We start from the raw sequence: 18,264 nt of genomic DNA, 5'->3' as shown, positions 1-18,264 counted from the left end.
TTAAAAGGGAGTTTTTCCTTCCCACTGTAGCCAAGTGCTTGCTTACAGGGGGTCGTTTTGACCGTTGGGGTTTTACATAATTATTGTATGGCCTTGCCTTACAATATAAAGCGCCTTGGGGCAACTGTTTGTTGTGATTTGGCGCTATATAAAAAAATTGATTGATTGATTGATTGATTGAGGTGTCATAACATCCGATCGGTTAGCTGCTCAGTGAGGTGTCATAACATCAGATCAGTCAGTCACTCTGTGAGGTGTCATAACATCCGATCGGTTAGCCGCTCAGTGAGGTGTCATAACATCAGATCAGTCAGTCACTCTGTGAGGTGTCATAACATCCGATCGGTTAGCCGCTCAGTGAGGTGTCATAACATCCGATTGGTTAGCTGCTCAGCGAGGCGTCATAACATCCGATTGGTTAGCCGCTCAGTGAGGTGTCATAACATCAGATCAGTCAGTCACTCCGTGAGGTGTCATAACATCCGATCAACATCCGATCGGTTAGCCACTCAGTGAGGTGTCATAACATCCGATCGGTTAGCTGCTCTGTGAGGTGTCATAACATCCGATTGGTTAGCCGCTCCGTGAGGTGTCACAACATCCAATTGGTTAGCCGCTCAGTGAGGTGTCATAACATCCGATTGTTTAGCCGCTCCATGAGGTGTCATAACATTGGATTGGTTAGCCGCTCCATGAGGCGTCATAACATCTGGTTGGTTGGCCACTCCGTGAGGTGTCATAACATCTGATTGATTAGCCGCTCAGTGAGGTGTCATGACATCGGATCAGTCAGTCACTCCGCGAGGTGTCATAACATCCCATCGTCATAACAAGCTGTTGTTTCTAATGACGCAAAACATGCGAGCGAAAGGCTCAGTAACCAGAAGTTTTGGTTTCAAGATGGTGACACAACTTGAAAAACCCCCATTATACTGTTATAACCAGGCGGAGGTATACGTATTCTGAGTGCTCTTCTAGTTCTAGCATGTTATTGACTTCAGTGGGGCCTTATGTCAGCGGCCGTGTTCTACAAAAAGCTAATAATCCAATCCATTCCCGTCTGAATTTACACGTCCGTATTTGGAAATAAAACACCTTATAATATTTGGGCAGTAACTAAGTCATGGTGTACTAGAGTGATATTACCGGTTTGGCAGCGAACGGCCCAGAACACTGAGCGGGCCACAGCCCTGTTTGTGTCAGAACACTGCGTACGTTCTTATGTCACATTCACAGCCCGTATGTGGTGACATAACCACAGAACATCGACAGATATTAATATTAACAGGCTGCTTTTTTGCGCCCAAACGTTGAACTCCTACATGAAGGTTATACGCTGGAGTAGCTGACGGCGCTCATTTCATATGCGTCAGCCGGCGTGAAGACAAACATGGACACGCGTTAAGTTTAGTAATGACTCACCATTTTGACTGCGGGTCGTGGGTCTTCGCGTGTGAGTGGGTTATTGCTGTGAACACGGCCTCAGAGGTCAGCCCGTCCCGGCGCCGACAGGAAAAAAGACTGTTTCTTCCGTGTGGCTGCCGTATACAGTCTGCGATGCAACTCACACAGTCTACCAGCAGGGGGCGCTTGTGCTCTCTGAGATGACCATGACTCACAGAGCGACGCCACATTAAAAAAGTTGCCGAAGTTTTCCCACCTACAAAGAATAGAGAGGTCTGTAATTTTTCTATCGTAGGTACACATCAACTGCGAGAGACCGAATCTAAAAAAATAAATTCAGAAAATCACACTGTATGATTTTTAAATAATTAATTTGCATTTTATTGCATGAAATAAGTATTTGACCCCCTACCAACCAGCAAGAATTCTGGCTCTCACAGTCCTGTTAGTGTTTCTTTAAGAAGTCCTCCTATTCTGCACTCTTTACCTGTATTATTGCACCTGTTTGAACTCGTTACCTGTATAAAAGGCACCTGTCCACACACTCAATCACACTCCAACCTGTCCACCATGGCCATGACCAAAGAGCTGTCTAAGGACATCAGGGACAAAACTGTAGACCTGCACAAGGTTGGGATGGAATGGACTACAGGATAATATGCAAGCAGGTTGGTGAGAAGACAACAACTGCTGGCATAATTATTAGAAAATGGAAGTAAGACAAGATGACGGTCAGCCTACCTTGATCTGGTGCTTCATGCAAGATGGGTAAGGATGATTCTGAGAAAGTCCAGAACTACACAGGAGGACCTGGTCAGTGACCTGAAAAGAGCTGGGACCACAGTTGCAAAGATGACATTAGTAATGCACCATGCCATCATGGTTTAAAATCCTGCAGGGCACGCAAGGTCTCCCTGCTCAAGCCAGCACATGTCCAGGTCCATCTGAAGTTCACCAGCAACCATCTGGATGATCCCAAAGAGGCATGGGAGAAGGTCAAGTGGTCAGATGAGACCAATATAGAGCTTTTTGGTATCAACTCCGCTTGCCATGTTTGGAGGATGAGAACAACCCCAAGAACACCATCCCAACTGTGGAGCATGGGGTGAAAACATAATTTTTGGGGGTGCTTTTCTGCAAAGGGGACAGGACGACTGCATCGTATTGAAGGGAGGATGGATGGGGTCATGTATCGGGAGATTTTGGCAAACAACCTCTTTTCCTCAGTAAGAGCATTGAAGATGGGTTGTGGCTGGGTCTTCCAGTATGACAATGACTCGAGGCACACAGCCAGGGCAATTAAGGAGTGGCTCTGTAAGAAGTATTTGAAGGTCCTGGAGCGGCCTGGCCAGTCTCCAGACCTGAACTCAATAGAAAATCATTGGAGGGAGCAGAAACTCGAAACCTGTTTGATCTGGAGAAGATCTGTATGGAGGAGTGGACCAAAATCCCTGCTGTAGTGTGCAAACCTGGTCAAGAACTACAGGAAACATCTGGCCTCTGTCATTGCAAACAAAGGTTTCTGTACCAAATATTAAGGTCTGTTTTTCTATTGTATGAAATACTTATTTCATGTAATAAAATGCAAATTAATTATTTAAAAATCATACAATGTGATTTTCTGAATTTTTCTTTTTAGATTCTGTCGCTCACAGTTGAAGTGTGTCTACGATAACAATGACAGACCACCTCAAACTTGCAAAATCGACAGTGGATCAAATACTTATTTGCCTCACTATATATATATACACACACACACACACACACACACACGAGGTCTGTTAGAAAAGTATCCGACCTTTTTATTTTTTTCAAAAACCTCACAGGACATGTTGTGACATGCCCACCTCTTCCACAATTTCTCGGATAGTCACACGACTGAAAAGCCACTGAAAGCTGTCTGAATCTTCCGAATGGTGGAAGAGCTGGGCATCATTTTTCGGAGTCCAGCATGTCCTGTGATAATTCAACACGGAGGCGCTTTTGCTCCGTCGGCAGCTTCGTGCTGAAGCCATCGGCATGAATTTCGCTGCAACTCTTTTCATGGCCAAATCTTCTGTCACAGTGGAATATGCCGAAAAAGTGCTGATGTCTACCTCTTCCGCAATTTCTTGGATAGTCACACGACGGTCCCGCATCACCACAGCGTTCACTTAGGAAATGATCTGGTCATTTCAGCATGTTGATGGCCGACTGGAGTGCGGCGCGCTCTCCACCGTTGTGCGGCCGTCTTTAAACCGGTTGTACCGCTCCTTAATCTGTGTGATGCCCATAGGATCGTCACCGAAAGTCATCTGAATAATCCGAATGGTTTCCACCTGGTTGTCGCCCAGTTTCTGGCTAAATTTGATGCAGTCGCACTGCTCCAGTTGTTCCGCCATTTTCCTTGCAAAGAAAATCCGACGAGAAACTCCACCCATCCTCACACAAAGGCTGCTTACCAGCAAATGACGCAATCGACAGGCGTGAAAAAATTCATGCATGCGCACGAAGGTTCAAGGTTGGGTCATGCAAGCACACGTGATTCAAATCCATCAGGTTTTTGAAAAAAATAAAAAGGTCGGATACTTTTCTAACAGACCTTGTGTGTATATATATATATATATATATATATATATATATATATATATATATATATATATATATATATATATATATATATATATATATGAGACCAGGGAGGCTATGGGTGTGAAGCTTGATTTCTCATTACTATGTGGTAATTTTAATCATTATAATGTTAGCGGTGTCACGTACATAAGTTGGTATCAGGTGGGGTGGAGGTATTGGATCAGTCGAGATTAACAGCTGGGGAGATTTCTGGTGGATTTTTTGTATCTGTGCATATGAGTGACTATTTATGTATGTATTGTTGGTGTTCTAGCAATATGTTTCTGTAATTCACATTAATATTGGCATAATATATCATATCATACATAGCAAAAATAATTTACATATAAAAACTTAAATTATTTTATGTCATAAAACATTTGATCAATCCATTATTTATTGATTATCGGGGTGTAAGTCTCCAAGATGAGGTTTTTTTTTTTCTTATTTTTTTCCTCAAGTCTGGTGATTCTACTTGGTCCAATGGAATGGGAAAAAAAACAGCACTGGGCTTTTGCTTGCCCTGAAGCATCATGGGATATCAAGGTCCGACAAGTCCTTGGGGAGTCTCCCCATAGACATTATGGTTACATCCATGTCTATGGTTACATCTATTCAGCCTATGTAAGGCCAAAATCTGTCCTGTAGCCACAATGGATCCTGAGCCCTGAGGAAAGTGGAGCCGATGACTGTTCGGGGCCAATGACTCATGCCCAGGATCCTCTCTGTGGTCATCCTGCACCACTGACATTGGCAACACTGAGGGCTTCCAGACAGAACCTGAGGAGGGGCTGCTGCAGCCCTCCTACACATCATTTCCAGCTTTGGACACACAGTGATTCCCTGTGCCGACATCTGTTGTGCACCATCCACTGCAGAAAAAAACAAATGAAATATCATTGCATGTTTCCATTGATCTGGGTAAGATACAATCACATGAATCCTCTTATACTGGCATGCTGTCACTGAGGTCTGGTGGAAAAAATGAAGAGCAGCTAGATTGTTGTGTTTTGTTTGATTCCACAGGCTGGCTGTCAGAAGAGCAGTGTGAAGTTTGTGTCACGACTCACGACCAAACAAAGTGCCACATTTTCCTTGAGTCAAACGGTGACGGTGAAGGATCTGCTCTTATCCAACTTGGGACACAAAGTAAGGAGATAGAACACAGAGAGGAGTGGAACCATTCCAGTGAAAGAATTCAGATTTAATCCTTGTCTACTGGGACATTCAGTGAAAAAGAATTCAGTTGTGTTGAATAATTTAATACAGTAATAACAAAAATATATGAACAAATAACCAAATGGACTCTGAACTGAATCACCAACAAAAACTTGAAAAGTAGATGGTGCACTCAGAGCACCTGCACCTTACATTTTTTAGACAGATTTGTGGAAATTACTGCAAATCCTTGTGATTCACCATAATATATGACTGTGTGACAGCAGTCACAATTTGCAAACTACTCTGTACAACAAACTGCATCAAATAAATGTCATGTGATGTTTTGTTAAACTTGCTTGAGAGTTGATGTAACTGGAATATTCTGCCAGATTTCCCGGCAGGACCTTGTGCTTAGTGAGGATGAGAAGAAGCTTCTGGCTAAAGAAGGTGTGAGTTTACTCAGCAAGCTGCCCCTGACCAAGGTACAAGAACCACATCAACACACTTATGAAGGAGTAGGGCACAAACACAACCATACACATACTCTTTCTTCCTCTGTCATACACCAAAACTTTGTTTTTCTTGCGGACTTTTTGTCATCCCTCTCATGTGCTTTTCATCTGACTGACAAGTTTGAAGAGAAAGTTCTGAAGAAGATCCGTCGGAAAATCCACAACAAGTACTCAGCTCAGGAAAGTCGGAAGAAGAAGAAGGAATCCATTGATAGTCTGGAGGGAAGGTAGGGCTACAGATTTTAACAATTTCACACTAATATTCTCCTGATGACAAAGCACAATTCAGTAAATGCCTTTAATAGTCGTTTAAAAATTTTTTTTTAATTTCTTGTCAACCTAAAACCAATTGTCAAATTCAAAACCTTGCCTTGATTTTAATGGATTTCATTGGTTATTGTTATTATGTAGGCTTTTTATTTACTGTAAATGTAAATTTAAAAATACATAACTTCAATGAAGCGTGAAGTAATTTCAGAATGGTACAAATATTTTCACAGACAGCTTCACACACCAGCAGAGTGATATTAAATATATTTTTGTAAAAATCCCACAGTTCAAAATAAGGATTTTGCCATAGACCCAACATTCATTGAGATAAAATAGTGTTCAGGGTGCATACCCCCCCCCCCCCCCCCCCACACACACACACCCATCAGACCATGCAACATTAGTTCTATTTAAATAATAAATGATAAATGTAATAGATAGTACACCTCATCAAATTTAGTTACAAGTGTAATTTAATGTACCCTGAAATTAATTTAAGAATTACTTAACATGTATATGAATACAGGTACAAACCCTGTCCTGAATGCTTTATTTGTTAAATTTTTAAATGGTTCAACAGAGAATGAACAATGGACCCATAAATAACGCAACTTTTACTTATTTTTTCATTGTTACTTATGTACTTATGTATTGTTTATGAATCAAAATACAGTAATCGACATTATAATACCCAAGTGGCCTCTGTGTATGGCTTCGATCACCAAGGAGAGCTGACATTTGCTGTTTGGTATGTTTATGTATTTTGGGTCAAGGATGAAAGCTGTGAAAAAAGAAAGTTGATGGGACAAATATTTTTTTAAAGAAATTAGGAACATTCTTGCTTGATGTACAAGTTGTACATCAAGCAAGAATGGGAAAGAATTCCACCTTCAAAGCTTCAACAATTAGTGTCCTCAGTTCCCAAATGCTTATTGAGTGTTGTTAGAAGGAAAGGTGATGTAACACAGTGGTAAACATACCACTGTCCCAGCTTTTTTGAAATGTGTTCCAGGCATCCATTTCAAAATGAGCAAATATTTGCACAAAAACAATAAAGTTTATCAGTTTGAACATTAAATATCTTGTCTTTGTGGTGTATTCAATTGAATATAGGTTGAAGAGGATTTGCAAATCATTGTATTCTGTTTTTATTTACATTTCACACAGTGTCCCAACTTCATTGGAAATGGGGTTGTAAAGTCAGTTTTAAGCGGCAACGAGGGCATTTTAGGCAGAAAATGAGGCGATAATCGGTGAGTCGTTACTTACGCTCTGAAATGACGTAGGTGCAGCAACACGTCAGACTCAGATGTGCTCTGATCGCTGCCCCCCGTCTTTTATTATGAATTAATGCTGAATTTATGTGGAAATGATTGTTTGTACAAAAGCTTCAGATATCTGCCGCTGAGATAGATTATGCCTGGAGTGCAGTTATAAGCAGAAACGAGGTGATAATCCGTGAATCGCTGGTGATGCTCAGAAATGACACTGCTGAGCTCCAAAATGATGCATGCACAGTGACGGCAGGGCAGACCGATTTTTAGGGGGGGCCGTTCAGTCTGCAACACCAGGCTTGCATACAGTTGTGTTGTGATGCGTATGGAGTACACTGGAAAATTGCGCAGATTTGGCGTAGTCCGTGTATAAGCTGGTGTGTGATGGTGTATGGTTGCATTTCTAGTCTTGCTTACAGTTGCATATGGTTGCTTACTGTATGCTAACTGCCACGTATGTAGCCCTCGCCACGATTTTTCTGCCTCTCACAGTCCACTCCTACCTACTTTGCATTACTTGGTATTGTGGAAATGCGCTCCGTTCTGGAAACGGTACATGAAAGGCAAATAGCATTCACGTTTCCAGATGCACAGTGGGACAGACTGCTGTCTCCTCAGGGCTTGTAACATCAGATCGCAAAGTTCAGCATCCATTGTTGGCTCCCCCCACAAAAAAGTAGACAATATTGACATTTAAACCCAAAAGCATATTAAACATCCTGTTTCAGCATTCTAAAGAGAGGAAGGCAGAGGGAGAGAGAGAGAGAGAGAGAGAGAGAGAGAGAGAGAGAGAGAGAGAGACAGAGAGAGAGGGAGGGGGAGAGAGAGAGAGAGAGAGCGCAGTGTCTCTTTCGCTCTTTTTTCCCCAAGACTTGCTGTTTCTGTTCTCTGGATTTTGACAGAAATCCAATTTATGAATTGAAAGAATATAAACCATGTTTTCTGATTATCGGATTATATATATATATATTATATACATATAATGAATATGCAATCTTCCAGCACAAATAGGGGAGTTAAATGGTGTTGTTGCTGTGATTCAGTTTCTTAATAATAATAATAATAATGCATTTTATTTATAGTCACCTTTATCAGGTTGTGGATGGCCTTGAATGTTAAATGAATTTTGAATTTGATGCAGAATTTAACTTCATTATTTGTGTCCGATGCTGATCACATTTACACAAAAAATGTTTGATTTTTCTTCGTGAAGCACAAGACTGACAAAGTGAGAAAAGGAGGAGAGATGATTATTATCTTTTGCAGCCTGAGTTAATTTCTTGTTGTTTCTGTTTTGCACTAGGATGTTCTATAGAGCTCACAACCTCAGATTACAGAGAAAGATCCAAGAACTGGAGCAGACCAATAGGTGAAGAAATGACTGCTGTGGAAATGCCATTTACACAGCTCAGCGCCACTCACTGGTTTAGTCCATGTGGTCTCCAGTAGTATGAGTGCTAAAACCTCTTCAACCTTTTATCTAACAGAGGACATGTCCATCCATGTGGCCCTTTCAAGATAAACAAATTTAATATTAGGAATGCAGAAATAAATAATTGTTGAAATGTTGGCATGAAAACCTTTAAAACTAAAACCCTGGTTGAAGTCTGCAGCACTGCTAAAGTGTCTTCTTTTTTATTGTCCCTTTTTTTTTTAAATAACTGGACATCTTGTTTAGACTTCAGGATCTTTAGTCACTCAGTGCTGTGGCAAGTCCAAGCACACTCAGGTTCACACACACATTTTGTAATTTTACTTCTGTAATTTTACTCCTTTGTCAGATGATGTCTGTATCTGATGAGGTGCATTGTACAACATAAATACAACACATAACTGTTCAGGTTGTTCTCATATGAACACGTACCTTTCCTCAAGGAAAAATTTTAGTCTGTATTTCTGTTGTAGTGCTCTGATGGAACAATTAAGACAGCTGCAGGCTTTCCTTCCTAAGAGCTCCAGCAAAACAGCCCAAAGAAGGACCTGCATCCTGGTGAGACAGGCAAACAATCACCACTTTATTAGGCACATTCATCTTGCAGATGTCCCGTTTGCTGATTTCTTTGATTGGTCTGTTGTCTGACTTCTTGGATCAGGTTTTGCTCCTCTTCTTCTCATTCCTGATGTCCTCACATCTTCAGCCACACCAACACAACCCTCTCAACGGCGAGTACACAGAGACTAAAGGTTAGAAGACGGACTTTAGTGTCAGCCCACGGTGGATTTTTTAAATTTTTTTTTTAACAAATTCAAAATTCTAATATCACTTCTTTGCCATCTCAGTGCCGTCTCGCTCCTTGAAGTCAACTGAGGAAGAAGAAGGTATCCTTCCTTCCCGTCCACCATCTCAAAACAGTTGCACTCTTTGTTCAGCACAGTGGAAAAAATGTGGGCCTGGACAAATCCTCAGCCTGCTAACTTCCCATCATCCCACCACCATGATCACAGCCATCGGAATGGCTTTTGATTTCCAAGAGGAACCCCATGAAGACAAATATAGTAAATATAGGCAGCATCCGAGTGAGTTGTTTGGCTGCATGTCCGTGCGTTTCTCACTGTGGTTTTATGGAGTGACCCTCATCTGTTCCTCATGAGGAAATACACTTGTTTCCTTTTACTCCAGAAAAGGGGGAGCTACAGTGGATGAGGTACTGGACATTGTGGGACCTATCTTACAAACCAGCACAAAGTCACTGAAACAGCAGAACTTTCCAGTCGAGGCAGTTATGAACTATATGCCCTGTGCCTGAGTGCAGCACGGTGGTTCAGTGGTTAGCACTCTTGACTCACAGCAAGATAGTCTGGGGTTCAGTTCTGACCAAGGCAGCGTCTCTACATCTGGAGTTGGTCCCTGCGTGCTGTACTGTGGCTGACCACTACTGCTAATGGTTGGATTGTGTCTAACTGTCATCAAGATGGGTTAAATGCAGAGGACACATTTTGTTGTAAATGCCCTCCTTTCTCTTAATTTAAAAATAGAAAAGTAAGTCCCTTTGGTTGCACCCTTGTTTTCACTCTGGGTCACTACATATTGATTTGGAACAAGTTCTACACTGGATGCCACTTCTGACAACTCCACATTAGTGCAGCAGATAACAGAATATTTACAGAGAAATCTTTTATAGATGGAACAGACACCAATTTCAGCACAAATACTCCTCTTTTGAAAAAGCAGATTATCTACTTGATTTTTCAATAGGCGGCCAAGTATGACTTAATGAGGAATTACACAAGGGTCAAAATTTACAAATTCTCCAGTCATATTGGAAAGTATACATTATTCATCTGATCATAAAGACTCCAAAAAGGTATAGTGTGGACCATCTTTGAGTGCAGTGGCTTCTGGACAACTCTGTGAATGTCCTTGAGTGGCCCAATCAGAGCCCAGACCCGAATCTGATTGAACATCTCTAGAGAGATCTGAAAATGTCTGTGAACTGACGCTCCCCATTCAACCTATTGGAGTTTGAGAGGTGCTGCAAAGAGGATTGGGCAAAACTGCCCAAAGATAAGTACACCAAGCTTCTGGCATCATATTCAAGAAGACTTGAGGCTGTAACTGCTTGTAAAAACCTTGTAATTGTTAGAATGACCTAAGCTTTAGGTCACCCCTTTGAGTCTGGTCTGCTTGAGGTTTCTTCCTCAATATCATCAAGACTGGATTAGGAAATTTTGTGTAACATGTTAGCACAAAGAGTAAAAGAATTTCACTCTTCTTTTCCCTTCAGCATAAAATTTATATAACTGAAATTACATTTTTAGTCTTCTCATCATTCTCCAAACATGATTAATGCAACCTTTTGATGTTACTGTGTTGGTCTTGATATTACCTTCAAACTTTGAACAAAAACATTTCACTGTTAACACTTTTTTTTTTTTTTGAAGCGTACACTATGTGTAGTGCACATTGAACATGCACAAGGGACAAAAAACATTACTGTCTCAGCTAAATCACCTCAATCAGGTAGTCTGGTGATGAATCTAAATTCGGTTGTTAGTGTCAGAGAGTCAGGATACACTGTCCTGAAAGACACAGCATGAAGACGTCATGCTCAAATTTCTCTGCAATTAAAGGACATTTCTAAAATATTTGATACTGTAAATTAAAAAAAAAATCCATCGAGTGTAATTTAATCTGCCTTCTACAATTTCCAGTATATTGTAAAACAAAACAAAAATGGTCTGCAGCAGGTTCACAAGCTTTTAACAAATAGGACCCGATCATAACACCTCAGTCTTCATACTTTTTTGCAGTGGTGGGCACAGATAACCAAAAAATTAACTTCGATAACAGATAATCGGAAGTTACAGATAACCGATACATTCCAGTATTGTCTCTGATACATCTGCAACTACTAACAAGCTGAATTTGAGTTTTAACACTACGACCGCTTTTGGAAGCATCAAAAGCAATGTGCTTCTATGTTTGAACAAGCTGCCCCTGCTGGAAACTACACAACTACAGCACAGAAGCACCCTGAGAGCAGCCACAAAGCCAGCTCTCTACCAATCACAATGCTCCGGTCAGGCGGAGGTCTTGAAAAATAAAGTCATACTGACTTATGGTTTTGTGTGAATACTGATAGAATAACTCCATTAATGTCAATTCTGTCATTTGTACAAAGTTAAAATATAACATAAAAAGAAAAATAACTGGTGCAACACAGGAATAAGTGCCAGAAAATTTAATAAGGTGCTGAAAGCAAAAAAATGTTCAACGGGACTAACGTTTCGATGTGAGAGTCACAAAATGTTCAACGGGACTAACGTTTCGATCGAAACGTTAGTCCCGTTGAACATTTTTTTGCTTTCAGCACCTTATTAAATTTTCTGGCACTTATTCCTGTGTTGCACCAGTTATTTTTCTTTTTTACTAATTAGTCCTACTTGGTTGCACCAGATTTGTTTGTGCTGTACAGAAGCACGGTGAACTCTTTGTTTTTGCTTAAAATATAACTATATCTTTTAATGTTGAATAATGCACTAATTCTGAGGTTTTGTAACAAACATAGACAGATCGCAAAGGATTCTGGGTAAAAGTGCCTCTGCTAAACACTGATTGGTTCAGTCATTCATTATGTAAACCAACACATTAATGTGACGTGTCATGTGTTGGTGTTTACAGATAAATGTGCTTTTGTAAAATATTACATTTTTTTTATTTGTAAAAAACGGCATTTTTACAGAGCCCTGGAAGTGTCATCGCAAAATGTTTCTGCATGTGGAGAGAATGTGCGCACGTTTTATTAGTGCCGTGCGCACGTTTTATGATGTGTGCACGTTTTATGATGTTGTAAAACGTGCACTCAATATTGTCTTGACACATAAATGTTGGCTTTACACTGTGCGAGTTTTGGCCCTTTTTCAGATGATTTTTCATTTGTGCGAGAATTTTTTGGACCGAGTTTCAGGTTAATCGCGCGTCCTGCATCGTGTAGTGTACATGGAGTAACAAGCTGCGTTCAACCTCTTACGACCACCTCCTGATTGCCGATCGTATGGTCGAATGAAAATCAAACCTGTTTCATATTATTCTGTATCCTGCTGCTAAAGAGCTACAAGCATCCAACTGCTTGCACTGTGCATGTGCAAACACTGCAGACCTGTCTTGTAATGTTTTTTGTTGTTTTGTTTTTAAACTTAATTTGTAAAAAAAACAAAAAAAACAAAAACATTTGCAAAGCCAAAAAGTTGATTTGACAAACATCTGATATAACCGGGGTCAAAATAAATAGAACACTGCCATCTACTGGTGCCCAGACGCTTAGTACTTAGGGCAAATACTGCCATGAACACTACTGTCCAGTAGATGGCAGAAGAGGCCTTGAAAACTTGCCAAAACAAAATTCCAGATAATCTGTGTCTGCTACATTTAAGATGCATGGAATTTAACAAACGCAAATACAATAACGTCTAATACATTTGTCCTGTCGTGAATGTACTAAGATTACCCTAACCTACCCATAATGCACTGCTGGGCACAGCATGTGCTCACAAAACCTTAAAAATTAGCACATTACTTTAAAACTAAAACATATATCTGATATTTTCACTTATAAAACTTCAGACATGGCAGTAATTTTAAATAACTTGTCCAAAATTAGTTTGGTTAAAATTTGAACCACAAGTTAAAAATGTATGCCTCTGGATGACTTGGGTGATATTGCCAGTGTATCAGTATGGTGTTAAAGAAAATGATTGGTTTTTTTTTGTGACCAGTTCTTCTTTGTCTGCAGAGAAGAACTATACATCTCTTAGGAAACTTTTAACAGGTAGGTCTCAACTGATTTTAAATTTTAAAAACGTTTGCCTCTGAGAAGTTATCAGACGACAATTTATTGGAAGATAATTAGTCCGATAATGCTTTTTGAAGTTATCTAAAAAGATAATCCGATAATGAATACATTATCAGAAAAGGTCACAAAATCAGAAAGGTCTTATCTCAGAGTGATGCTGAAAAACTAAGTCATGCATTTATTTCCTCTAGGCTGGACTATTGTAATTCATTATTATCAGGTTGTCCTAAAAGTTCCCTAAAAAGCCTTCAGTTAATTCAAAATGCTGCAGCTAGAGTACTGACGGGGACTAGAAGGAGAGAGCATATCTCACCCATATTGGCCTCTCTTCATTGGCTTCCTGTTAATTCTAGAATAGAATTTAAAATTCTTCTTCTTACTTATAAGGTTTTGAATAATCAGGTCCCATCTTATCTTAGGGACCTCGTAGTACCATATCACCCCAATAGAGCGCTTCGCTCTCAGACTGCAGGCTTACTTGTAGTTCCTAGGGTTTGTAAGAGTAGAATGGGAGGCAGAGCCTTCAGCTTTCAGGCTCCTCTCCTGTGGAACCAGCTCCCAATTCAGATCAGGGAGACAGACACCCTCTCTACTTTTAAGATTAGGCTTAAAACTTTCCTTTTTCTAAAGCTTATAGTTAGGGCTGGATCAGGTGACCCTGAACCATCCCTTAGTTATGCTGCTATAGACGTAGACTGCTGGGGGGTTCCCATGATGCACTGTTTCTTTCTCTTTTTGCTCTGTATGCACCACTCTGCATTTAATCATTAGTGATCGATCTCTGCTCCCCTCCACAGCATGTCTTTTTCCTGGTTCTCTCCCTCAGCCCCAACCAGTCCCAGCAGAAGACTGCCCCTCCCTGAGCCTGGTTCTGCTGGCGGTTTCTTCCTGTTAAAAGGGTTTTTCCTTCCCACTGTAGCCAAGTGCTTGCTCACAGGGGGTCGTTTTGACCGTTGGGGTTTTACATAATTATTGTATGGCCTTGCCTTACAATATAAAGCGCCTTGGGGCAACTGTTTGTTGTGATTTGGCGCTATATAAAAAAATTTATTGATTGATTGATTATCTTCGATAATTATCTGTAGTGGATTATCGGAAGTGTCCACCACTGCTTTTTTGCCACCACTTTTATGGTTCCAAATAAACAGCTTTGTGTGTGTTCTTTACAAATTCCTTCATATAATTGTAATCTAGATTCTGATCATATTATTTGAGTCCAATTGGTAACTACATGACAAGAGACTAGGAGCCAAATACTCGTACAAAAGATCTGTTAGCAGGAATTTATTGTCAAAACACCCATATAAAAACCCCCACAAAAATAAACCAAACACACAAAAAGCTACTTTATGTCAAATAGTTTTTCTCCTGAGACAAACATTTACTTTCATACGTAGCTGGTTCCAGATTTTTTACTTGTTAAAATGTAATAGTCTATTTTAGACACAATAGAAACGTCACACAACAGAAAACCAAATGTCGTATATCGTTACATTTTTGTCCAGCTCCTCAACAGGTGATCATCACCTCTACTGTCTGCCACCAGATGGAGGGAGAGAAGATGAGACTTCTACATTTTGCTGTCAATGGCGCATTTAAGTATGAACAGAAAACTGTCACAAAAATGCTCTCAAATGTGTACTCAAGTTCAGCTGGTTTAATGTGGAGGACTGGAGGTAATTGTAAAGAGGAAGTTACCCACTGTTTGCATATGAGTTAATATACTATACAACCAGAGTGTTTGTTCAAAAGTAGTAATAGACCCCCCCCCCCCCAAAAAAAACCATACACATAATTACAATCACTGCACTTTAGACACAAAGGGCCACATCTTTGACCTATGCAAAACAGAGCACAGCAAGTGTCACTGAAGGTGTACAACTGGTGCAGTTTTTATGCCAAGTCCCCATATTGTGTACATAGTCAGAGGCATTGTGCTCATTTGTGCGCCCATAAGAATGTTGGTCTGAAAATGAGGAGTGATCAGATGCAGTGATGGAGTATTACTATCTTGAGGCAGCAGAAAGTAACTACATCACAGAACAACCAAACCTGGCTAAAGTCAAGCGCAGGCTGCTTGCTATTTATCCTTTGTGATACTCAGACGTGCCTTACATAAGTGGGTTCATGACACATGTACACCTTGCTTGTACACTCAATGACAATGAATTGAACAAAATCAGTAAATGGAATAAAAGTTAACATTTATGGGAAAACAAGTACTGAGTCACTGTTTCACATCAGGACGCTTTGGTGGCTGCTCTCTGCTGGCTTACTGTGATGCGTTGAACATTCCATAGCCCACCAGAAAACCTCTCACGAGCCTGCTTTCTAAATCATCGTGCACCAGGAGATCTCAGAGGACAATGTGACTTGTTGATTTCACGTTATGCCCAAAACATACCATGTTTTCTAGACTGTATGTCACACTAATGCATTACATGCATTTGTCCAAAAATGCATCATGAAGATAAAAACGACATAAGACACACTGGTCTATAAGTTCTATTTACTTTTGAATCATGCCACCTCATACAACAAGCAGTAAAGTGCATTTAACTGGCACATTAAATATTTATAGTACAAATGCTGCATTAGCAAGCAAAGGCTAATGGGCTAACTAATGTTTTTTTTTTATGAGCCTCAATACTCAACTGCTTCTTGTCGCCATTAAAAAAGACTATCATAGATGAAGTAAACATGCAATATTATACAAATAATGAATGTTTAAGAGTTCAATGGTACAAATATTTTATGAGGTGAAAGCTGGAACATACATTGTCATTTTATATTATACAACCCCTGGCAATAATTATGGAGTCACCGGCCTCGGAGGATGTTCAGTTGTTTAATTTTGTAGAAAAAAAGCAGATCACAGACATGACACAAAACTAAAGTCATTTCAAATGGCAACTTTCTGGCTTTAAGAAACACTATAAAAAAATTGTGAAAAATAATTGTGGCAGTCAGTAACGGTTACTTTTTTAGACCAAGCAGAGGGAAAAAAATATGGACTCACTCAATTCTGAGGAATAAATTATGGAATCACCCTGTAAATTTTCATCCCCAAAACTAACACTTGCATCAAATCAGATCTGCTCGTTAGTCTGCATCTAAAAAGGAGTGATCACACCTTGGAGAGCTGTTGCACCAAGTGGACTGACATGAATCATGGCTCCAACACGAGAGATGTCAATTGAAACAAAGGAGAGGATTATCAAACTCTTAAAAGAGGGTAAATCATCACGCAATGTTGCAAAAGATGTTGGTTGTTCACAGTCAGCTGTGTCTAAACTCTGGACCAAATACAAACAACATGGGAAGGTTGTTAAAGGCAAACATACTGGTAGACCAAGGAAGACATCAAAGCGTCAAGACGGAAAACTTAAAGCAATATGTCTCAAAAATCAAAAATGCACAACAAAACAAATGAGAAATCATTAACACCTAAACAGAAAAAAACAAGGTTACAGTGGGCTAAGGAAAAGCAATCGTGGACTGTGGATGACTGGATGAAAGTCATATTCAGTGATGAATCTCGAATCTGCATTGGGCAAGGTGATAATGCTGGAACTTTTGTTTGGTGCCGTTCCAATGAGGATTATAAAGATGACTGCCTGAAGAGAACATGTAAATTTCCACAGTCATTGATGATATGGGGCTGCTTGTCAGGTAAAGGCACTGGGGAGATGGCTGTCATTACATCATCAATAAATGCACAAGTTTACGTTGATATTTTGGACACTTTTCTTATCCCATCAATTGAAAGGATGTTTGGGGATGATGAAATCATTTTTCAAGATGATAATGCATCTTGCCATAGAGCAAAAACTGTGAAAACATTCCTTGCAAAAAGACACATAGGGTCAATGTCATGGCCTGCAAATAGTCAGGATGTTAATCCAATTGAAAATCTTTGGTGGAAGTTGAAGAAAATGGCCCATGACAAGGCTCCAACCTGCAAAGCTGATCTGGCAACAGCAATCAGAGAAAGTTGGAGCCAGATTGATGAAGAGTACTGTTTGTCACTCATTAAGTCCATGCCTCAGAGACTGCAAGCTGTTATAAAAGCCAGAGGTGGTGCAACAAAATACTAGTGATGTGTTGGAGCGTTCTTTTGTTTTTCATGATTCCATAATTTTTTCCTCAGAATTGAGTGATTCCATATTTTTTTCCCCTCTACTTAGTCTAAAAAAGTAACCGTTACTGACTGCCACAATTTTTTTTCCTTTTTTCTTATAGTATTTCTTAAAGCCAGAAAGTTGCCATTTGAAATGACTTTAGTTTTGTGTCATGTCTGTGATCTGCTTTTTTTCTACAAAATTAAACAACTGAATGAACATCCTCCGAGGCCGGTGATTCCATAATTTTTGCCAGGGGTTGTATTAATTTAGAAACAACAGAAAAGGGACTTACATTTCGGTACCTTCTCAGTGCAGCAAAAAAAAAAATAAATAAATAAACGTCAGAAATTGACATCAACAATCCAACACAAACTTTAAATAGGAGTCCAAAAATCATTCTGACGATGAAGTCCGCCATCAAATTGTTGTCCATCAGCAAAACAAACTTTGCCATGTTTGTTTTAAAGCTAAGCGCTGCCTGGCTTGTTTGAGCGTGCACGCGGTGTGCACTCACACAAGCGGGAAGGCACTTGTGTGTACTACCAAAAAAGCCTATTTCCTCAGTGCAACAACAACAACAAAAATCACGTCAGACAGCTTACAGCGCAGTGGATTT

General features: G+C 40.0%; 2 protein-coding genes across 2 annotated transcripts in view; one reads left to right on the top strand and one right to left on the bottom strand.

Moving 5' to 3' along the window:
- The window catches only part of eef2b (eukaryotic translation elongation factor 2b), a 38,629-nt gene extending 37,054 nt beyond the window's left edge, over positions 1-1,575 (bottom strand). Inside the window, exon 1 of the mRNA XM_034183669.1 lies at positions 1,423-1,575. Within this exon, the coding sequence (XP_034039560.1) occupies positions 1,423-1,425 (3 nt within the window). The 5' untranslated portion in view covers positions 1,426-1,575. The remainder of the gene's footprint in view (positions 1-1,422) is intronic.
- Positions 1,576-4,736: 3,161 nt separating this feature from the next.
- Positions 4,737-10,161, top strand: LOC117522112 (cyclic AMP-responsive element-binding protein 3-like protein 3-B). The gene is made up of 8 exons (XM_034183492.1): positions 4,737-4,935; positions 5,041-5,163; positions 5,565-5,657; positions 5,808-5,914; positions 8,535-8,600; positions 9,137-9,221; positions 9,325-9,415; positions 9,512-10,161. The coding sequence occupies exons 1-8, from the start codon at positions 4,903-4,905 to the stop codon at positions 9,820-9,822; spliced, it is 909 nt and encodes a 302-aa protein (XP_034039383.1). The 5' UTR covers positions 4,737-4,902; the 3' UTR covers positions 9,823-10,161.
- Positions 10,162-18,264: the final 8,103 nt, after the last annotated feature.

This window comes from Thalassophryne amazonica, chromosome 12, assembly GCF_902500255.1.
Source record: "Thalassophryne amazonica chromosome 12, fThaAma1.1, whole genome shotgun sequence".
NCBI lineage: Eukaryota > Metazoa > Chordata > Actinopteri > Batrachoidiformes > Batrachoididae > Thalassophryne > Thalassophryne amazonica.
This window is presented reverse-complemented; position numbering and strand designations above follow the sequence as displayed.

Coding starts and splice junctions, on each gene's coding strand:
- LOC117522112 (XM_034183492.1), top strand. CDS start 4,903: ATGAAATATCATTGCATGTTTCCATTGATCTGG. Junction 4,936..5,040: donor GCATGTTTCCATTGATCTGG/GTAAGATACAAT, acceptor TTGATTCCACAG/GCTGGCTGTCAGAAGAGCAG. Junction 9,416..9,511: donor CGAGTACACAGAGACTAAAG/GTTAGAAGACGG, acceptor TTGCCATCTCAG/TGCCGTCTCGCTCCTTGAAG.